The 21,636-nt window shown below is 45.8% G+C and overlaps 1 protein-coding gene across 1 annotated transcript in view; it reads right to left on the bottom strand.

The window, feature by feature from the left end:
• Nucleotides 1-281: 281 nt before the first annotated feature.
• LOC147902573 (serine/threonine-protein kinase PCRK1-like) overlaps nucleotides 282-21,636 on the bottom strand; it is a 34,202-nt gene continuing 12,847 nt past the window's right edge. Inside the window, exon 4 of the mRNA XM_087373616.1 lies at nucleotides 282-1,578. Coding sequence (XP_087229742.1) covers nucleotides 1,021-1,578 — 558 coding nt within the window. The 3' untranslated portion in view covers nucleotides 282-1,020. The remainder of the gene's footprint in view (nucleotides 1,579-21,636) is intronic.

The following is a 21,636-nucleotide window of genomic DNA, read 5'->3' on the forward strand; positions in this document are numbered from 1 at the left end:
ATACTTTAGAGAAGACTATTATATGAAAGATACATAACTAGGGAACGTTAGTGGAAATATTGATTCCAGAAGAACTCTAATTTAAAAACCAGGATCAGATTAGGTTACATAAGAAAAAATTGCCTATGATTCAATTGAAAACTAGAAGCTAGTAAAGGGAGAAGAAAATGGAAAACTCCTTCATGCATAGAGAAAAGAACAAGATATTTTCTTTTTCTTTTAAAAACCAAGCAGTGTGTAAACAGGCGCCTACAGTACAAGAGAGAGAGAGGAGTGTCTAGGGGCACATGAGCATAAATATGCAAGCAAACGTTTACTGATATGTATATATGCACAAACATAGACATAGACCAACATGCTTAGAGACAGACAAACATGTACGCACGTGCACACGCACAAAAACATGTATGCGCTTTACAGACAAATATTTAGTACATATCTATATACGCACATATGTATGCACGTATGTACGTACACATGCGGAGAATTCAATCAATGAAAATACAGAAGCAATGATGTAGAAAGGAAAAGCAGGCAAGTCAGCTTGTTTGTCCATTTTTCCGTTCTGCTACATAAATAGCTTTCAAAGTATCACATGAGCTGCCTCATCCTCCCAAGCTTTCAACTGTCCCTTCCTTTTTGGACACTGGTTAATAAAATAAGTGAGTGTCACGATGCCTCTGTGTATGTGTACGTGGGGGGGTCGGAGGGAGTGGAGAGGTTCCTATATGCAGGGTCAATGTGAACCCCAACCTCTGCAAAGGTGGGGGTTGGCATCTGAAGCTTATCTTCATTCAGAGAACGGGTTTAGCATAGTATCTTTCCCATGCCAAAATACGGTAGTCAACAAACTGTCCCATAGAACATCAGTAGTACTCAATTCTCAGCTGATTGGAGGAGTCAAAGCTGCAGATATTTTGAAAAGCATGTCTGAAAGTGGGTTAATGATTGGCTATATCATACTACGGAGAGAATATAAACAATGTGAGAAAGTAACATCAATTGGCATCTCAAATAGCTTCAAGCTTTAACCAGTTTTGGTATCCAAGTACGCCACATTGGTCTGTCTTCTCTAATTTTTGAATTGTTGAACTTCCCAGGCAGCTGACATATCCTTTGCACCCTGTTTGCCTCTTTTCTTGAGTCCTTGCTCAAGGTCTCTGTTGCCTCGCTGTTGGTTGATCCAGATTTAAGAAGAGCCTCAGGAGATTCTGTTTTGGACTTGGACATGTCGATTATTTGCTTCAGCCTATCGACAATGGCACTCATCTTTGGCCGACTTTTGGGATTCCTTGCAAGACAATGTTGAGCCAGTGAGCCAAGCTTTATGGCCTGCTCTAGTGGATACTGCTTTTCCAACCTTGGATCCATTAGAAGATGAAATCTTTTGCCTTCTGAAATATAAGGTTTGACCCACTCTAGCAGCCGTTGCTCACTCTTTGGACGGTTTCGATCGAGAGATCTCCTTCCCGAGAGCATCTCTAGAAGCACAATCCCAAAACTCCATACATCGCTCTTTGAGGTCAGATGTCCAGTCTGTACGTACTCAGGGGCTGCATAACCAAGTGTGCCAACCACCTGTAAAAAAGCTGTCATAAGAACCCAGGCATGGCACAGGGGGCCAGAGTGTGGCCGGGGGGCAGGGAGAGGACTTTTCAATCACATGTAAAAAGAAACCAGAGTCCAGCGTTACATCGATCTGTTTTAAGGACAAACATCATCCCTGATTTAACCTAAGCTCACTAGATATTGTGAAAGAAGGCACAGTTAGTATGCCCAAAAACTACTTAGGACCTTGAGATAAAGAAAGCAAACTATAACTACTTGCTGTTTTGCTACATGGAGTACAGAAAGATACAATCAATTTTCTATCATCAAAAGGACGATACATTAGTTAGTACACTCCTCAACTTGTGCCCTCAAAGTGTGTAATGTTAAGAGAGTTTGACAGCGTTGACAAACAACTTAATACTCACAGAAACAGTCTTGAGGGTATGGCCCACCGTTGACCTCTCTTCCTCCTGGGTGTTGTCATTTTCAGCTGTTGCCATCTTCATCTGCTGTGTAATCAAATAGTTCGCCTTGCTTCGATTCTCTCTGACATTGTGATTCGTTTCCTCAAACTTCAAAACCAGGTTCTGAAATGTGGTGTGCTGCTTTCCTAGCTTGCACCATTTGACTATGCAACCTCGTTATCTGTCTCTGTTCCACATGCTACGTCTGTTCCCGTATCTTAACAAATAATTCCCCCCTACATTTTGTCCAAAACACCTTGGATGGAGTGGAAAATCAAAGAAGTGGCTTCTCCTGCCATCATGGCAGATGGCAGCATCATGGTGGTAGGGGACACAGCAAGTGAAGGTTCCCCTAGCACCAGAGTACGAGGGCATAGGTCTTCTTAGCCTGCCAGGCATTATAGACCATGGTTGATTTGGTGTAAGCACCTTATGGTAAGGTTCCATTCAAAGCATTCTGGAGCACTTTGATTGGTTAGGTGCGCCCCCCTATTGCTATATATTTTTCTACAAAACCCTTACTTTGCCGCATCGCACCGTGCCTGGCATTTGTTTATTCCACCGCCCGTGCAACTGCTCTCACGTTCTGCTACTGCTGGAGCCTCTTTGCTCCTCTCTCAGGGGGAAGGACAACATCAACTGCTCAACTAAGGATATATTAGAACAAGCTATCAAAACAGGCCCCAAAATGTGAAAACCAATCCTCTTTGCAATTCTGGAAGTTTGATACAAGGAGTGTTCCCAAGAAATAGTCACAATGCCTACGAGAGGATGTTTTGAGGACAAATGGGGGAAACAAGCTGTAGAGAATGCCATGACAGCTTATTCAGCAGGGACACCCAATAAGAATGCAGAAACTGTTCTTATCAGCCTCAACAAAATCTGCATAGCACTCATTCAGAAGATATGGGAGAAAGAAAAAGGAGAATAGGAAAATGCCAGGACCAGCCTCCTAGACAACGTATATCCATTAGAGAATGAATTGCAGCAAATCAAAGAAATGAAGGGGGGCTCGGATGGGACATGCAAGGCAATGGAAGAGCTCAAAGTAGAAAATGCCAACCTTAGGAAAGACATTGCAGCTATGCAGGCCACGATGCAAGGGAAGCAAGTGCAACTCAAGCAACAAATAAGCAAGGGTGAAGCTAAGATGTTGGAATGGAAGGATGTGGTAAAAAAGGGTACATCAGCCCCTAAAAAAGAAATCATATCTGATGCTCTCGAAGAGGACAAACGGTGGGACAGCAAATCATTAGATGTGCTTGTCAGAGGCTTTACCGGTAGGAGGTACTCCTATGGCAGACACCAAAAATCTGTTCGACAAGATGGGAGTTAATCTCACTTGTGAGGCAGCATGGAGGGTAGGTAAAGTGCATGCACCAGCAAGACCATTAGTGGTGAGATTCCGGACTAAAGAGGACAGATCTACCTTAATGAGTATGAGGGCCGCGTTAAAGGGCACCAGAACCTTCTTGGATGATGATCTCACTCTCCTGCAGCAGGAACATCGAAGGGAGGGAATGGTGAAAGTAATGGCAGCACGACAGGAAGGGAAATGGGCTGCATACAAAGACGGTAAAGTTAACATCTGTGACAAAGCAGATAGAGTAGAAAGAGAAGAGAAGGAAGGTGAAATGGACAGCACATGACGGTGTCGGGGCCTTGAGACGAGTGCAAGACCAAATCCGAATGGCTGTATGTTGCAATGGAACCCTTTGGTCTGATCCCAGGGGTTTTTCCCGAAACATATATTAACAGAGATGTGACCTTTTACACAGAGACCCATGAGAGCCCGGAGAGGGTACTGTCCATTGTGACAGGGTACATGTGGGAATCAGCCCATAGGAAAGAGACGAGGAGATACAACGGCATACGAGGGTCATGAGGGGCGGCAGTCCTCTTGGGGTCACATTTGAGGCCATATATGTCTGTCATGTGGAAAGAGAAACATGCACAGCACATGTGGGTACGGATTCAGCCACCTGGGGCACGCCCAATTTTCCTTGCAGTATGCTACTTCCCTCCAGATACTGTAAGAAAACAATACAACATCTGTGCCCAAAAGATAACAGGATCTTGTATGCAAGAGAGAAAAGCAGATAGTATGGAGAATCAAAAATACTGTAAAACTGATACAATAGATGGTGCTGCCTCCCAGCCGTGCGCTCCTGTGAGAGAAGCTTCAATGGCGTGCTGGAAATAGTGGAGGACGGAGGCTGGATGCTAAGGAATCAGGATTGCTGTAGCCAGTGATGAAATGGGCTTCACAGGCTTGCTCTTATATAGCCATCAGTCGTAGTCGGTTAGACCCAATTGGGTGACCGACCCAGTCCGCCCAAAACGGCCGACTGGGGGTCAGTCCCGAAATAGGCCACCGACCACACGATAGAACTGTGGCGCAAAATAGAGCAACTCACCTATGGTGTTCGTTCGGCCCAGAGCCATCCGAGATCATCTGGAGTTTCAAACGGGCCCCGCAACCCGAGAGTGGACTGTCCCGGGAAATGCTCCGTCTACCCTCAGTGCGGTCAGTCATGGGATGCCTTCCCACACTTGCATGTAGCCTAGTTGGCGGTGTGCCAACTCTATCTGAAGCCGTCCAGCCATCAGGCCACACATGGCTCCCATTTGGTGTCCAAACCAAGACCTACCGGATAATCGAGCTATTCAAATGCCTTCTCCTCATATGGGGGGCTTAGAAGTAGAGTTAGCTGGTTCTCGCGTAGTTACACGCGCGTAGTTACACGAGAGTGGAGCATTGATATCTAACACCCCCCCTCAATGTCCACCCGCAAGTGAACTTACTTTTTCGGCCCCATGCCAAGTCGATGAAGATGCCTCTCCAGCAAGTCTCTTCCAAGAGCCTTCGTGAAGGTCTCCGCAGCATTCTCTGTAGTCGGACAGTACACTAAGTCGACCTCTCCATCCATGATGAGCTCGCGTACAAAGTGATATTGAATCTCAATGTGTTTTGTGCGAGCGTGGAACACAGGGTTCTTTGCAATCGCCATGCAACTCTGATTGTCACATGATAACTGCGTAGGCTTGTTCTGCACTGCACACATGTCCCCTAAAATCCTCCTCAACCACACTGCCTCACAAGAAGCAAAACATGCTGATTTGTACTGAGCCTCGGTAGAAGAAAGAGCAACTGTGGGTTGCTTCTTGCTGACCCATGACACAGCTTCAGATCCAAGTGAGAGACAGTAACCTGTCACTGATCTCCTGCTATCCACGTCTCCTGCCCAATCCGAGTCATAGAATCCGGTCAAGATGTTGCCCTTGGTATAGGTGATGCCATAATCAAGTGTGCCTTTAATGTATTTCAGCATCCGCATCCCTGCCCTCCAATGGTTCTCCCGGGGCTTATTGAAAAACCTGCTTAGTACACCAGTCGCAAAGCTGATGTCCAGCCGCGTGTGTCCAGCCGCGTGTTGCACAAGTAAATCAAGCTGCCCACAAGCCTTCTGTACTTCGCTTCGTCCACCAGTGGTGATGAATCCTCGTTTGAGAGCTTCACGTCAACCTCCATAGGGGTGCCAACTGTCTTGCACTCAACCATGCCAAATGCCTTCAGTATCTCTCCAGCATACTTCAGCTGTGAGATGAAGATCTGTTTTGGCTCTTGCCAAACTTCAATCCCCAAACAGAAATGCATCAATCCGAGGTCTGTCATTTCAAACTCTCTTCCTAGCAAATGCTTTGTCTGCGAGATCTTCTCTTCATGGTTCCCTGTTATGACAAGGTCGTCCACATAAAGGACCACGATCATACATCTGCCTCCTTCTCTGAAGATATAAAAATTTGCATCAGATGGGCTCCTCCTGAACCCGTTTTGCATAAAGTAGGCATCAATTCGCTGGTACCACGCTTGTGACATCTGGTTCAGTCCGTAAAGTGCCTTCTTCAGTTTGCCTTCTTCAGTTTACAGACTTTACCTTCTGAACCAGGGATCACAAAACCTGGTAGTTGTTCCACGTATACCTTCTCCTTGAGATCTCCATTTAGAAAGGTGGATTTTACATCCATCTGAAACACGGGCCAACTTCCCTGGGCTGCTAAAGCCAAAACACTGCGAATTGTGGTTAGTTGAGCTGTGGGAGCAAAAGTATCCTGATAATCAAAACCATGTATCTGTGCGAATCCTTTTGCCACGAGCCGAGCCTTGTACTTATCCAACGTGCCGTCGGACTTGTACTTGGTCTTGTACACCCACTTGGTACCGATTACCTTGCGTTTTAGTAGTCGATCCACAAGGTCCTAAGTGTTATTCTTCATTATGGAGCCATACTCCGACTGCATAGCCTCCACCCACCTATCATCACCCTGTGCCTCTTCAAGATACTTGGGTTCGTCAGCACGGATCACCTCTGTCATCAAAGCATAGTTAACCAAGTGTTTTTGCGCCCTTCTTTGCTCCTCTAATCTCTTGGACCGGCGGTGTTCGGATGGTTTCTCCTCAATGGCTGAAGGTTCTCTACCGTCCAAAAGCTGCTTTACCCACTTCGGGAATGGCCGTTGCCGTTGTGGTCATGCAGGCTCTTCTTTCTCTTCTTTATCTTGAATCCTCCCAAACACCGATGGGGGAGTTTGGTTTGCTGTTGGTGGTTGTACTGGATGGATATCCTGGTCCTGGTTGTCTGGGAAGGAAGCATCCTCCTCCAATTGATGCGGCTGTTCTAAGAAGATAACAACGCGACTTACTATTACCTTCTTGGTAACAGGATTATAGAGACGATAACCCTTCGCCTCTTCACTGTAGCCCAAGAAAATACACTTCCGACTCTTCGATTCCCATTTGGTCATGTTAGCATCAAGGACATGTACAAAACAGTCACATCCAAAAACTCTGAAATATGCAGCTGAAGGTTTCTTACCAGAAAAGGCCTGCAGTGGAATCATCCCGTTCACAGCTTTCGTGTAGCTACGATTCACAATGTAAACTGCCGTGTTACATGCTTCAGCCCAGAAAGTCTTTGGCAAATCTTTCCCTTTCATCATGGCGGGGGTTTCTGCCTTTTGATCTCGTGACTTTTGCAGTAACTTTCGAATTCACTTGATGTGAACTCTCCACCTTTGTCTGATCTCAACTTCTTCACCTTCCTCCCCGTTTCTTTCTCGACCATTACATGCCATTCTTTGAACTTACTAAAAGCCTCATCTTTAGTCTTCAGGGAGTATATCCATATCCTTCTACTGTAGTCGTCGATCAGCATCATGAAGTAGTAGGAACCACCCAAAGCTTCCGTCTCCATCTTTTCGCAGAGGTCCGTGTGAACGAGCTCTAGAGGAGCCTTTGCCCTGCTGGCCTCTTTAGGAAAGGGCTACCGATGCTGCTTGCCCATCATGCAAGCTTCACATACATCGGGCAGATCTGTAATTTTTGGTAGGTCTGCAATCATTCCACTTTTATGCATCTCCTTTAAAGAACTAAGGTTTAGATGACCAAACCTCTCATGCCACAGCTTAGTGTTCTTCACATCGGCTCGAGCACTGAAAGCTGAGAGTTCGTAGATGTTGTTGCGCCGTGTACCTTTACCAACGACCTTCTCTTGAAGATTCAAAATCTGTATACCATTCTTATCGAATTGAATGAGGTCCCGATCCGTGATCGAAGAAACGGACAACAAGTTTCTCTTGATATTTAGCACATAAAGAACATTGGACAACTGTTTTACAACTCCACCTGACTTGAGAGCAATCGTATCTTTTCCTTTTACAGACATTTTGCATCATTGCCGACTGCTACCAAGATGTCATTCCCGACCGGATGTAGAGAGGTATACCAATCCTTACGATTGGTCATGTGACGTGATGCACCACTGTCAATAATCCACGGTTCTTCCGCAGGTACATGAACTGCCTCCGTGCATATCTCCTCAATTGCTACGAACAGCTCTACTGGTACTGCCTGCGCGCTGTTGCTGGACTCTTTCTTTACTCCGTTCTTCTCATCTGCAATCTTCTTTCGGCACTCATTTTACTTGTGCCCTGCCTTGTTGCAATAGAAGCATTTAATCTTCTTCTTTCTCTTTTTATCATCAAAAGAAGATGGGTTACCAGAGTCCTTACTCTTACCTTACTTTGATCCAGCCGAGAAAGCCGAATCTTCTCCAGTCCTCGTCTTTTGATGCATCTCCTCCTCCAGAAGCATTGCGCTGAAATCCTCAAAGTTGAGAGGCGGATTTCTGTTCTGCGTATTCAGTGCCGTAACAAGACCGTCGTACTTTGGTGGGAGAATCCGTATGCACCTTCGTGCTAGATTCTCGCTGGTGATGGTGATGCCAATTGTAGTCATCTGATCGCGCAAATTCTTCACCCTGGTGATGAACTTCTCTACCGTTTCAGACTCAGACAATTTCTCGTTCGCGAGTTGAGTCTCCAGATTTTGAATCCGCGTCTGATTCGTGGTCTCATACTGATTTTTCAAGACCGTCCATGCCTCCTCCACTGTGGTGACATGTTGAATTAACGCCATGACAGAATCACTTACATTGCAGATAATAGAACACATCGCATCTGCATTTCTTCTTGTCCACGCGAGAATCTCATCCGCAGTTGGTACTATCTATTGTGCTGTATTGGCTGGATTCCGTCTCGCAACCGGCTTCAGGTCCACCCCAGTAGCAGTACCCCAAAGCTCGTATGCGCTTAGGATGGTCTTCATCTTGAACTTCTAGAGTGAATAGTTAGTGCTGTCAAACTTTCCGCTTTCGCCGAACGGTGGGATTCGCAGTCTTGCGGGCTGGGCCATCTCTCACAATTTGCTCGCAAACAGAAACACACTACCAAATCTTCTTGCTAGAGTCTAGGATCTGATACCATGTAAGAAAAAGTTACAACGTCTGAGCTCAACAGATAACAGGATCTCGTATGCAAGAGAGAAAAGCAGATAGTATGGAGAATAAAAAATTTGATTACTGTAAAACTGATACAATAGATGGCGCTGCCTCCCAGCCGTGCGCTCCTGTAAGAGAAGCTTCGATGGCGTGCTGGAAACAGTAGAGGACGGAGGCTGGATGCTAAGGAATCAGGGTTGCTGTAGCCAGTGATGAAATGGGCTTCACGGGCTTGCTCTTATATAGCCACCAGTCGTAGTCGGTTAGACCCAATTGGGTGACCGACCCAATCCGCCCAAAACGGCCGGCCACCGACCACATGATAGAACCGTGGTGCAAAATAGAGCAACTAACCTATGTTGTCTGTTCGGCCCAGAGCCATCCGGTATCATCTGGGGCTTCAAACGGGCCCCACAACCCAAGAGTGGGCTGTCCCGAAAAATGCTCCGTCTACCCTCAATGCGGTCAATCATGGGATGCCTTCCCACACTTGCATGTAGCCTAGTTGGCGGCGTGCCAACTCTATCTAAAGCCGTCCAGCCATCAGGCCACACATGGCCCCCATCTGGTGTCCAAACCAGGACCTACCGGATAACCGAGCTACTCAAATGCCTTCTTCTCATATGGGGGGCTTACAAGTAGAGTTAGCTGGTTCCCGCATAGTTACACGAGAGTGAAGCATTGATATCTAACAGATACATCATCGTACGCACATGAGGTTGCCACAGAGGAACATCGAAGGGAGGGAATGGTGAAAGTAATGGCAGTACGACAGGAAGGGAAATGGGCTGCATACAGAGACGGTAAAGTTATCATTCGTGACAGAGCAGATAGAGTAGAAAGAGAAGAGGAGAAGGAAGGTGAAATGGACAGCACATGACGGTGTCGGGGCCTTGAGACAAGAGTGCAAAACCGAATCCAAATGGCTGTATGGAATTGCAATGGAACCCTTTGGTCTGATCCCGGGGGTTTTTCTAAAACATATACTAACAAAGATGTGATCTTTCATAGAGGGGACTGCCCATTGTGACAGGGTATATGTGGGAATCAGCCCATAGGAAAGAGACGAGGAGATACATCGGCATAAGTATAGTCAAGGTAAAAAAGGAGACTTTTTTTTAGAATCTTGAGGAAATGAATGATTTGTTGTCTAGCTAATCTCATGGTTTTAGAAGAAGAAGAAGAAGAAGAAAAAGAAGAAGAGGTGGCAAAATCATTAGAGTTTCTAAAAACAAAACCATTTAAAAGACATGAACAAGGGGTTAAACTATTCCCTTATGAAATTTGTCATCCCAAGGGCTTACAAATGTTATTAAGGCCATTTTCACATTGATTTCATGGAAATGCCAATTGTTTTAGATCGGTCGGTGCACTAAGTCCAAAGGTCGCCTTTATGGGTTGAGGAAAAGAAAAACAAAAGAATTAAGTTCATTGTATTAAGTATCCTAACCACAAGAAAACGTTGATAATGTTGTTTTCGCGTCGACCTCACACGGATGAAATAGGGGTTGGGGAGATTGGTTGTGGATGGAATGCTAATGAGGTAAGGTAAGAGGTGGTAGAGGGAAGTAGACGTCTGGTTGGGGAGGTGTTTTAGGTAGGAAAATGAAGGGGGAGGCAAGGGACGCAAAGGGAAGGGGTCGGTGCTTGGTAGAGCAGATGTGAGAGGTAAGTTAAGAAGTGGTAGTGGCGGGCAAAAGGTCCTGTAGGGGAGGTGAGTGTTTGAGGCAGGAAGAAGGAGAAGTGGAGAACTCCTTTCCCACTTAGTAAATGGCGAGTAGGTGGGATCCATTTTTTGAGTGGGAAAGGGACTCCCCCACCTTTCCCCGCTGTCAAAGGTGCGGGGAGTTGAGGGTCAAGAGGGGTGGCAGTCCTCTTCGGGTCACATTTGAGGCCATATATATTTGTCATGACACACTGTAGAGCCCTCATAAATTCCCCTATGTCATAACCCATGGCCTTAGATCCAACACTAGGAAAGAGAAATAAGCACAACACATGTGGGTACGGATTCAGCCACCTAGGGCATGCCCAATTTTCCTTGGAGTATGCTACTTCCCTCCATATACATCATCGTACGCACATGAGGTTGCCACAGAGGGTTATAGCCCGTATGAGACGATATTTGATATCCTGGAGTTCTCTAGACAAGGGGAAATCCTACTTTTGGGTGACTTCAATGTGCATACGGGGGGTAGACAAGTGAGCCTACTTGACTTCGAGGCTGATCACCTCAGAGTGTCGCAAGTAGATCCGATAGAGCTTGGAATTGTGAGATGCTCAGATGATGCACCAAATGTCATTGCGTACGCCAACATCTATTGGATATGGGCGCATTCCATAATCTTATTATATACAATAGTCTTTCTAGATGGCCGTTGTTAGGGGGGCTTACCCGCGTCCCAAATGGAGGAGGATCGAGTATAGTGGATTACCTTTTGGGATCCCCTTCTTTTATGTCACATATACATGATCTCACTGTACCCACCACCCCACTAGGTACTGAACATTCCTATATGACTTTCAGCGTCTCGGTCCCCACGTTGACCATTAGGCAAGGTCCACCATATACCTAGATGAATCCAGGAACATTCGCAAACTCATCCTCTAAAAACACAACATAGTGCAGTTTCAATCTCACGAGAGTCACTCATAAGATTGAAAACCATAAACTCCATCATGCATAGCAGGGACTAGCTACTATGACATCCCCACTGACATCATCAGCGCCCAACAATGGGTGTAGACCATAGTATAAAAGTATGCTCTCACACATACAAATCCACACACCCACACATACTTGAGCATCCATTTATACAAAGTCTTCGTACTGAGTTTCTGTTGGCACTCTAGAGGTGAAGGGCAAACTCAGCCATAACGAAGGCTAGCACTAAAGGAGAAGGCTAATCAAAAAGTAGTCCAAATCTCTTCATTCAAGCTACAATTGCTTGTGAAGTCTAAACGATTTCATTTTAGTCTCTCCCAAACGAGCATCTAAATCTAAATCTAGCTGATAGGGCAATGCACCATTTAGGAATTGATTGGAGGCAAGGTCCACCAGCCTCCAATCAATTCCAGGTACCTTTTGACCATGCCCTTGACAAAGTATACATGAGTCACCTATCTCGTGAGCTACCAGACTCTCTTGGGGACTATGCAAACCTCGCCCATGCCTCATACACTCTAGTATCAGTGGTTCAAAATGCTGCAGTTAGATCCTTCTCCACATTCCGATATACTTCGCGGTTCCCAGCAAGGAAGATGCCCCAGAATCCATGGTTTGATAATGAGTGCCGAGAGCTGATATAATGTCATACAGGAGCAGACCCTGGGGCATCTTACGAGGACTAAGGCACAACGGATACTACGTCGAGTGACTCGCCGAAAGAGGCAAGCTTTTCTCTCACATCGGATGGATGAGGTGATTAGGTCTTTTTGAGGGAGAGATCCACCTTTGCACGGGGGCTCCTCTCTGAGGTTAAGTCACCCATTCCTATCATTGATTCAGGGGTTTGGCACACATGCGACCTCGCTATATGATGTCCCAATGCAGACACCACCGGACTTGTCTTCCTTACCCATCACGTCCTCCTTGTTCATAGCACATAATGTACGGGCTGTGTTACGCCGGCTCCATAACTAGAAAGCCATGGACCATGAGAGGTTGAGGAAGCAATACTTTGCACATGGGCATGAGATCCTGGCTCCGATCCTAGCACATATGTTTAATCATGTGGTATGTCGTGAATTCCCTTCTGCTTGGAGCACCACCATCATTGTGCCGATACACAAAGCAGGAGACCCAATGGATACAAGAAACTACTGCACATTCATGACACGCCATACACTGCTAAGATATGCGGATTAGTGTTAGAGCGAGAGATCAATTCCTATACTGAGGCACATGGGCAGCGAGCACTGGGGCAGGTAGGTTTCAGGCAACAACACTCCACCCTAGATCACATTTTTAACTTTGCTTCGTAGACTTTCAAAAGGCTTTTGACACAGTCCCACGAGCCCGTTTGATACAGAGGCTTTAGGAGATGCAGATACTAGAGGATATGATTTGGGGCATGATGAGCCTATATGGATTTGTTAGAGGGAGGGTAAGCGCACCTAGAGGTTTGTCAGACTGGGTTGAGAGTACGATTGGGGTGAAGCAAGGATGCCCACTCTTTTGTCTTTGGGCTCTACATTGACAAGTACTTCTAGGATCCCCAACGAAGGGGTGGCTTTTTGATACACTAGTGAGACCAACAACCATGTACGCAACACCCTTTTGGGGCTGTGACCTACCGGCAGCTGAGTGGCGGAGATTTGAGAGACTACAAGTCGTTATGGGATCCAGGATGATTAGGAGTAAGCCGTCAGTTCCTAACCAGATCATACAGGCTAAGTTCACCATGTCACCACTGCAGATTGATGCAATCTTCCAGACAGTGACATATTTGCACAAGGTGTGGGCCTTACCCCGATGGAGATTACCGAGGCTCGCACTAGAGTTATCCAGATGACTAGTTGAGAACGGAGCAGCACCGCCTGGTATACTCGTATCTCCAAATGGTTTCGATCCCAGGGCATTCAGATAGACCGTCTCTCCCCCTTTCAGTATAGTCTAGACTCCCCATCCCTCCAAATACCACGAGATGAGATCAACAGTATCATATGGTTGGATTTACACCAGCTATATACACCACATACTTAGAAAGGGGACCAAGAGTTTCCTACCAAGTTCAAGTTTTACCGAGATCACCTCTTGAGGGTATCAGATGACGGATTGATCATCACGCCCTAGTACCTGGAGGACATGCGAGTTACCCATGCGCCTAGGATTGCCATAGGATAGAAGCGAGTCTCGTCACACCAGTTGAGGATCGAGGCAAGGAGGCTTGCAGGCACACCTAAAGAGTAGCGGATTTGCAGGTTATGCACGTTGGCAGTAGTGGAGACAGAGGAGCACTTTCTATCTATCTGCTCAGCTCATTATGAGATCCGAGGACGCTACCACTGCTTCTACCAAGAGGGGTGCGGATTTGGACCACTCTCCTGATTGATCCATTCCCATGATCAGGTGTGTATTGGCCTCAAGGAGATGCGACGGCTCAAGGAGACTCTGCTACACCAGATTAGACAATAGGAGGAGATAGCACCACGGGACACTGATTGCACATAGAGACACGTCGATGATTTTTATGCCTTTGAGTCAGCTCCAAGACACATTGGAGTAGAGGATGAGGAGATAGCCGACATGAGGACAGCTTCGATCAGTGGGCAGAGATGACACAGAGCAGAGGATAGGGAGCCACAGAGGAGGACTAGAGCACGCACGATAGAGGTTCAGTCCATCGTTGATTTACTTAGAGGACACAGATCGACCCAAGGTGTCACCCTTGATGCTGCCCATTGGATACACATGTCCCGGAGACCATGACCCCCACCATGACAGGAGACAACTCGACAGCAACACATATGTGACATCTTTGCTTCTTATCGGAGAGATACCATGACTCTTGGATATGTCCTCGTAGCTTTCGCACTGTCTACTGGAGTCTTCTGAGAGCTCTGAGAGTGTGCTTCTAAGTTTTTGAGACTACTCGTTTAGCTTAGCACTCAGCAAGGGCCTTAGCGAGCCCTTTGCTTCAGCCCATGGCGGCTTGTATGAGCTATTCTGCTGATTGTACTTTGTCTCATAGGCCCGTGAGGCCTCCTGAAGATGTTAATATAACTTTCTTTCTTTCTCAGCCCATTCCCAGTATCAAGACTCGGCCCTACCCATCTCTCAGCCTTAGCTCACTACTGCAGGCAGTAGCCTGCAGCCTGCCCTCTCTCAGCCCACATACTCAGCCCCCTCTCTCAGCTTGCTGCCCTGTGAGCTCTCTTTGCACATACTCAGCCCTCAGCCTTCAACCTTGCCCTCTCTCAATTTGGCCCTCTCAGGAGTCAGTCCTCTCTCAATCTAGCCCTCTCACGAGTCAGCCCTCAGCCGTTACCCTCTCAGTTCAGCTCTCTCTCATCCCCTTTTCCCATAGGTCAACCCTCTCTCAGCCCTTTCACCCAATGCCTCGACCACCTAACCCCTTATGGGATGTATACACCATCTATATTGGTCATACCACTGCCAGCTCTAGTAGTAGGAATAGACTGAAATAGGCTTACAGCCTGTCATCCCATATTTAGACAGCATGTCTAATCCATATTGCCTCTGCAAGAGCCATATCCCACTTGTGGATCTAATCACCTCAATGTCCAAGAAGTAATGCAGCTCTCCCAAATCCTTCATCTCCAACTTCTGCTTCAATAGCATTTTCACATGAAGGATATCTTCATGACTATCACCTGTGATGATCAAATCATCAACATAAATGACAAGCAGCATAATGCCTTTCTCTGTTTTTCTCACATAAAGTGAGAAATTTGCCTTGTCCTATCTTGTCAGACCATGCTCTGGGTGCTTGCTTCAAGCCATACAAGGCTTTCTTCAACCTGCAAACAAACTCAGGATGAACAGTATGAGCATAACCTCGTGGCTGCTTCATATAGACCTCTTCTTGCAAATCACCATGTAAGAAAGCATTCTTTACATCCATCTGATGTAAAGACCATCCCTTTGATGCAACCATAGCAATGGCTGCTCTTACGGTTGCCATCCTTGCAACCGGACTGAATGTTTCTTCATAATCAATGCCATATGTCTGCGCATACCCCTTGACAACTAATCTTGCCTTGTATCTATTCACAGAACCATCTACATTGTGCTTCACCTTATAAACCCACTTGCAGCCAATTGCATTCTTGTCTTTAGGCAAAGGCACCAATTCCCATGTAGCATTTGCTTCCAAGGCATCCATTTCTTCATCCATGGCTTTCTCCAATTTTTCTTTTCCCATGGCTTGCTTAAAAGAAATGGGTTATGGTTCATGTATCACTTTGACCATATAGGCATAGTGAATGGCTGTAAATCCATCATATTTCAGCCTATCCACAGGATACCTAGCTCTGGTAGACTTACGCAAAATAGGCTTACTACCAGGTGCTCTCAAAACATCCCTTGTCTTCCTTACTCCAGGTGTAGCAACAAAAGGAATACCCAACTCATCATCAAGGCTCTGTTCAGAGCCACTGGATTCACCATCCACATAAGAGTGACCTGCATTCACATCAAACATGGGCTGATCTACTTTCTCTTTTCCTTTTTGTGATACTTGCATACCACTATCTGCATTGCTTTGAGGAGATCCTCCTAATCTCAATCTGCCTGTCCATGGCGAAGTATGTGAACCGCTGCTAGAGGACACTACAAGTCCACTAATATTTTGTGATTGCTGCTGTGAATTCTGTGCAACATTACCATTTTGTGCATCTACATCATCAATCACATTTACTGGTTTATACCAGCTGCTCATCTCATAAAAAACAACATCTCTGCTTACTGTAAACTTACGAGTAGAAGGGTTATAGCATCTATACCCTTCTTGCTGCAGAGAATAACCAATAAAGATGCACTTCTCAACTTTTGGATTCAACTTAAATCTCAACTCATCTGGCACATGAACATAGGCAATGCAACAAAAAACTTTCAAATGAGAAATATCTAATTTCTTACCAGTATACCTCTCCTCTGGTGTCATGCCATGTATTACTACAGTGGAAGTCCTGTTCATTATGTAGATTGCTGTAGTAACTGCTTCAGCCTAATAATAATCTGACAGGTCTTTTTCGTTGAGCATGGCACGAGATACCTCTCCAATATGCCTATTTTTCCTTTCTGCAAGTCCATTTTGCTGTAGGGTATGACTGCATGAATATTGCTGCTTTATGCCATGCTTGTGTAGGAACCTTGTAAACTCATTTGAGAGGTACTCTCCCCCTCCATCTGACCTTAGGCATTTTATTTGTAGGCCAGTTTCTTTCTCAACCATAGCTTTAAAAGCTTTGAAATGTCCAAACACTTCACTTTTCTTTTTCATAAAATACACCCAAACTTTTTTGCTGTAGTTATCAATAAAAGTGACAAAATAATGACAGCCTCCAATAGATGCAGCTTTAGTAGTCCACACATCAGAGTGGATTAATTCCAATGGCCTCTTACTCTCTTGAACATGTCTAGGAAATGGTTTCCTTGCCTGTTTTCCAAATTGACAGGCTTCACATACCTTATGCATTTCTACAACCTTGAACTTAAGCAATCCTGCAACAATATTTTGGACCTGCATTAATTTAAGTCGTTGTACATTAAATGGTTTCCTTGCCTATTTTCAAATTGACAGGCTTCACATACCTTATGCATTTCTGCAACCTTGAACTTAGGCAATCCTGCAACAATATTTTGGGCCTGCATTAATTTAAGTCGCTATATATTAACATGACCAATGCGTTTATACCAGATATCAATATCTGTAAGTATACCGGTCCCATGTGCAAACATTGCTGCACTCAATTCAGGCATGTCTGCATCCAAGGTAAACATCCTGTCCTCCTCCTTCCCTTTTGCTATCAAGCGACCTTTATTTTTCATATTCTCAACAAAGTATCCATGAGGATTAAATCTGACCTGCAAGCCTTGCTCAACCATTTGACCAACAGAAACCAGGTTCTTGGTGATATTCAGGATATGAAATACATCAGACAGATATTTCTTTTTTCCATCCTGCATAGACCAAGGAATTTTACCAATCTGCACAATAGGATGTGCAGTATCATCACCAGTCTCCACAAATCCTGGTCTTTCCATTTTCCTTACATCATACATCCATTCTGCATGACCTGTCATGTGGTTTGATGCACTTGAGTCAACATACCACACATCATTGCTTTCTTTTACACTTGTCACAGAATTGGTCATGTGCTGCACCATAAACAAATGCTCATTTCTGTCATCACCCTGTCTACTAGAGGATGCATAATTGCCTTGCTGCAATTTTCTAGTCATGATGTTATTCTGCTTTTTATAGCAGTCTTTAGCCATATGATCCATTTTACCACAATAGTAGCATTTAACATTGTTGTTTGCATTTTGGCCTCTCTGCCATCCACCACGACCTCTTTGGCTTCCCCTGCCTCTAAAGTTACCACGTCCTCCTCCATAGGACTGATTTTCTTGAATTTGCTGCATATTCTGAAATCTGCCACGGCTTGCTCTGCCTCTGCCTCTGCCAGCATTGAAGTAGAAGACAGTTTCTTTTGAAGTTCCTCCTGAAGAAGATGCACCACCATTTCTCTACTCTTCAAAAATTAGAAGAGCAATCAACTCCTCAAAATCAAAAAAATTCTCACAGACAGCAATGGATGTACGGAATTGTGCATAATCCTTTCCTAGACCATTCAAGGTCATAGAAACTAAATCACCTTCAACTGGCGACCCAATAGAAGCAAGTGCATCTGCAATCTTCTTCACCTTCATGTGGTAGTCATTGATCCTCATATTTTCTCTCTGCATATTATGCAACTCCTGCTTGAGCTACATTTTCCTGGCTTGCGTATTTGTGCTATATATTTTTGTCAAAGTATCCCACGCCTCCTTCGGCGTGTCTGCATCCTGAATATGTACAATCATAGAATCTGGAATACTGATAGACAGCCAGTACATAACTTTTCTGGCTCTCTCATGCCAGCCTTTAAATGCCTACAACTCCTGTTAATTGAAAACATTAGGAATAACTGGTTCTTGTTCAGCTCTAGTAATCAACTCCCAAAAGCCTTTTCCCTTAAGGAAATTCGTCATTCTAAACTTCCATGCTTGGAACTTGTTCTGCCTCACAAGGACAAATCTGCAAAACTGATGAAAGTGGTATTTGACTACACAGTCACTTCCTAGTGACGATTTTGCATCAATAGGCAATAAGAATGATTCTGTCACTTCCAATATCTCTACGCATAGGCATACGATGCAATTTCTGCGGCAACTTTTCACCGACCTGCGGAACAGTGGTCGCACAGCAAAAAACAGGGCACTTTTCTGAGTACCTGCGAAAAACTTCTGCCACCAAAATGGGTCTTGAAATGGCCTCTCGCCACACCGCGAAGGGCGTCTCAATCTGAGACAATGCACTCTTGCACTTTCCGGTTGTGCTAACTGCAGAGATACTCAAAAAAGGAAAGCAACACTGATCCTCTTACCAAGACACCGCGAACTTGGTTTGCTTTCTTAACCTCCTTATCACGAACCGAGCTCTGATACCATGTGAAGAGAGTGGAAGAGAAGTAAGGAGTCTCACTTGCAGCTTTCTCACATACACAATGGGGGAATACACACAAAGGTGGAGGCTGAAAACAGTTTTCCTCTTCTTAGTTGTGAAAGCCAAAAGAACTCTCTCTAAGTACAAAAGGAATAGGTGAACCCTATATGTGGGTCTCAAACCAAACTCAGCTAACCTAGGTGGCATACTAACTGAGCCACTAACTAGAGTACATAAAGATAGCTGTCATCCAGCTATTATTCATGGGCGATGTACTAGCCACATCTGTAGCTAACAAGTCGGTGACATAAATGCACAACGGTCACCCTGGCATATCACGAGTGGAGCTCGATATCTCAACATGATCTCATCGATGTAGAGTCCAAAGAGAGTCGGTGAGAGAGGGAAGCCCTGCTTCACCCCAATTGTTCTCTCGACTCAATTACAATCCGCCGATAGACCGCCTGGAGCACGGACCCTACCTCTGATTGACTCATATAAGCTCATCACACCCCAGATCAACATCTCTGGAATCTGTATCTCCTGTAGTCTCCTGATCATACGGGATTGTGGGACAGTGACGAAAGCCTTTCGAAAGTCTACGAAACATGTGTGGACTTTCTGATGTCTGGATCTCGCCTCCTCAATGACAACCCTCAGAGCGATAGACCACCTGGAGCACGGACCCTACCTCTGACTGACTCATATAAGCTCATCACACCCCAAATCAACGTCTCTAGAATTTGTATCTCCTGTAGTATCCTGATCATACGGGATTGTGGGACAGTGACGAAAGCCTTTCGAAAGTCTACGAAACATGTGTAGACTTTCTGATGTCTGGACTTCGCCTCCTCAATGACAGCCCTCAGAGGTCTAGAGTAGAGTGTTGCCTCCTGAATCTTACCTACCCTAGTGCTCGCTGTCCCTGTGCCTCTGTATGACTGTTGATCTCCCTCTCTAGTACCGATCCATATATCTTGACCAATGTGTGGTCAATCATGAGGGCACGATAGTTCCCACTGTCCATGAGGTCTCCTACTTTGTGTATCGGTATGATAGTGTTGGTGCTCCATGCTGATGGGAAGCCGTGACAAACTGCAAGGTTAAACATCTGTGCAAGAATCAGGGCTAGAACCTCTTGCCCATGTGCGAAATGCTCAGTCTGTAGGCCCTCATGATTCTGTGCTTTCCGGTTGTAAAGCCGGCGAAGTGCAGCCCACACATTCTACGTAGTGAATAGATGGCAAGTAGTGGGCTTGGGCATAGAGGACATGTCTGGCGGTGTCTGCCTCGAGACGTCATATACGGAGCATGCATAGGTGTGCCATACTCCTGGATCAGTAATGGGGATGGGTGGCTTCCCCTCCGAAAGAAGTCCCCATCCAGTGGTTGGGTCTCCTCGAAATGATCTCATGATCGCATCCATCCTGTGTGTGAGGAAGGCTCGTCTCTTGCAGCGTGTCAACCATTGAAAGATCTATTGTGCCTCATATGACGTCAACTGACCCAAGGCTCGCTCCTGTGTGAGGTGGGCTCGCATCTCTCTGCACTCATCATCAAACCAGGGGTTTTGAGGCATCTTCTCATCTCGTACCCGTGTAGATCGGGTCGTATGAAAGGATCTGGTGGCAGCATCCTCCTGTACCACTATGACGAGAGTGGTTGAAGCATGGGCGAGGTCTAAATCACCCTCCGGTAAGGCCGGAAGCTCTCTGGCTAAGTGACTGACATACACTGGATCAAGGGCACATTCAAAGTGGATTTGGGTACAGGCTACAGTAGGAACTCTCCTTGTGTGACTCGCATAGTAGCAAGAATACCGAAGGCCAGATATGAGTGGTTGGCTCCGAGGGGGGGGGGGGTGGGGGGTTACAGTGAGGTCATGCATCTGTGAGACAAAAGCCAATGGGCCCATTAGGTAGTCCACTGTGCTAGTCCCGCCTCCATGTGGGAAACATGTGAATCCCGCAGATGATGGCCATCTCGGAAGGCCATTGTAGATGATGAGATCGTGAACAGCTCCCAGCTCAAGCAGGTGTTGGCCGTATGTTGTCACATGTGAGGTATCTGCACAATGTCTCCGAATCCCAATCTTTGCTGCATCTAACTCTGGCATCATGTGGGGGTCTCTCTCATATGTGAAGTCAAATAATCCCACTTGCCTATCCCTTGTCCTTGCATTGAAATCCCCCAGAAGGAGGGTGTCTCCCTGTCTGGAGAACTCTATGATATCATCATGTATCGTTTCATAAGGACTGTGACCCTCTATAGTGACATCATGAGCATATGATGACGTGTCTAGAGGGAACTAGCATACTGCAATGAAGATCGGTTGAGCATCTAGCAGCTGGACTCGTATCCACATATGACGTGCATGCTCCTCTCTTCGTACCACAGATATGAGTGGTCTCAAGTGTGTCTTGAAAAGGACAGCTACACCTCCAGAGCCTCGCACTCCACTATCTCTCCTCAGTTCTCTCCTATGAGATGACTCCCATGTGTATCCTATCAAGGTGGGCAGCTCTCTCTCTCGGATCTCATGTGTCTCAGTCCAGAAGATGATGTCTCTGTTAGTGTATATCTTCGAGAAGCCACCTGGGTCGGACC

This window comes from Dipteris shenzhenensis, chromosome 4 (genome assembly GCF_047967505.1).
Source record: "Dipteris shenzhenensis isolate YYH24624 ecotype China chromosome 4, Dip_SZ_1.0, whole genome shotgun sequence".
Lineage (NCBI taxonomy): Eukaryota > Viridiplantae > Streptophyta > Polypodiopsida > Gleicheniales > Dipteridaceae > Dipteris > Dipteris shenzhenensis.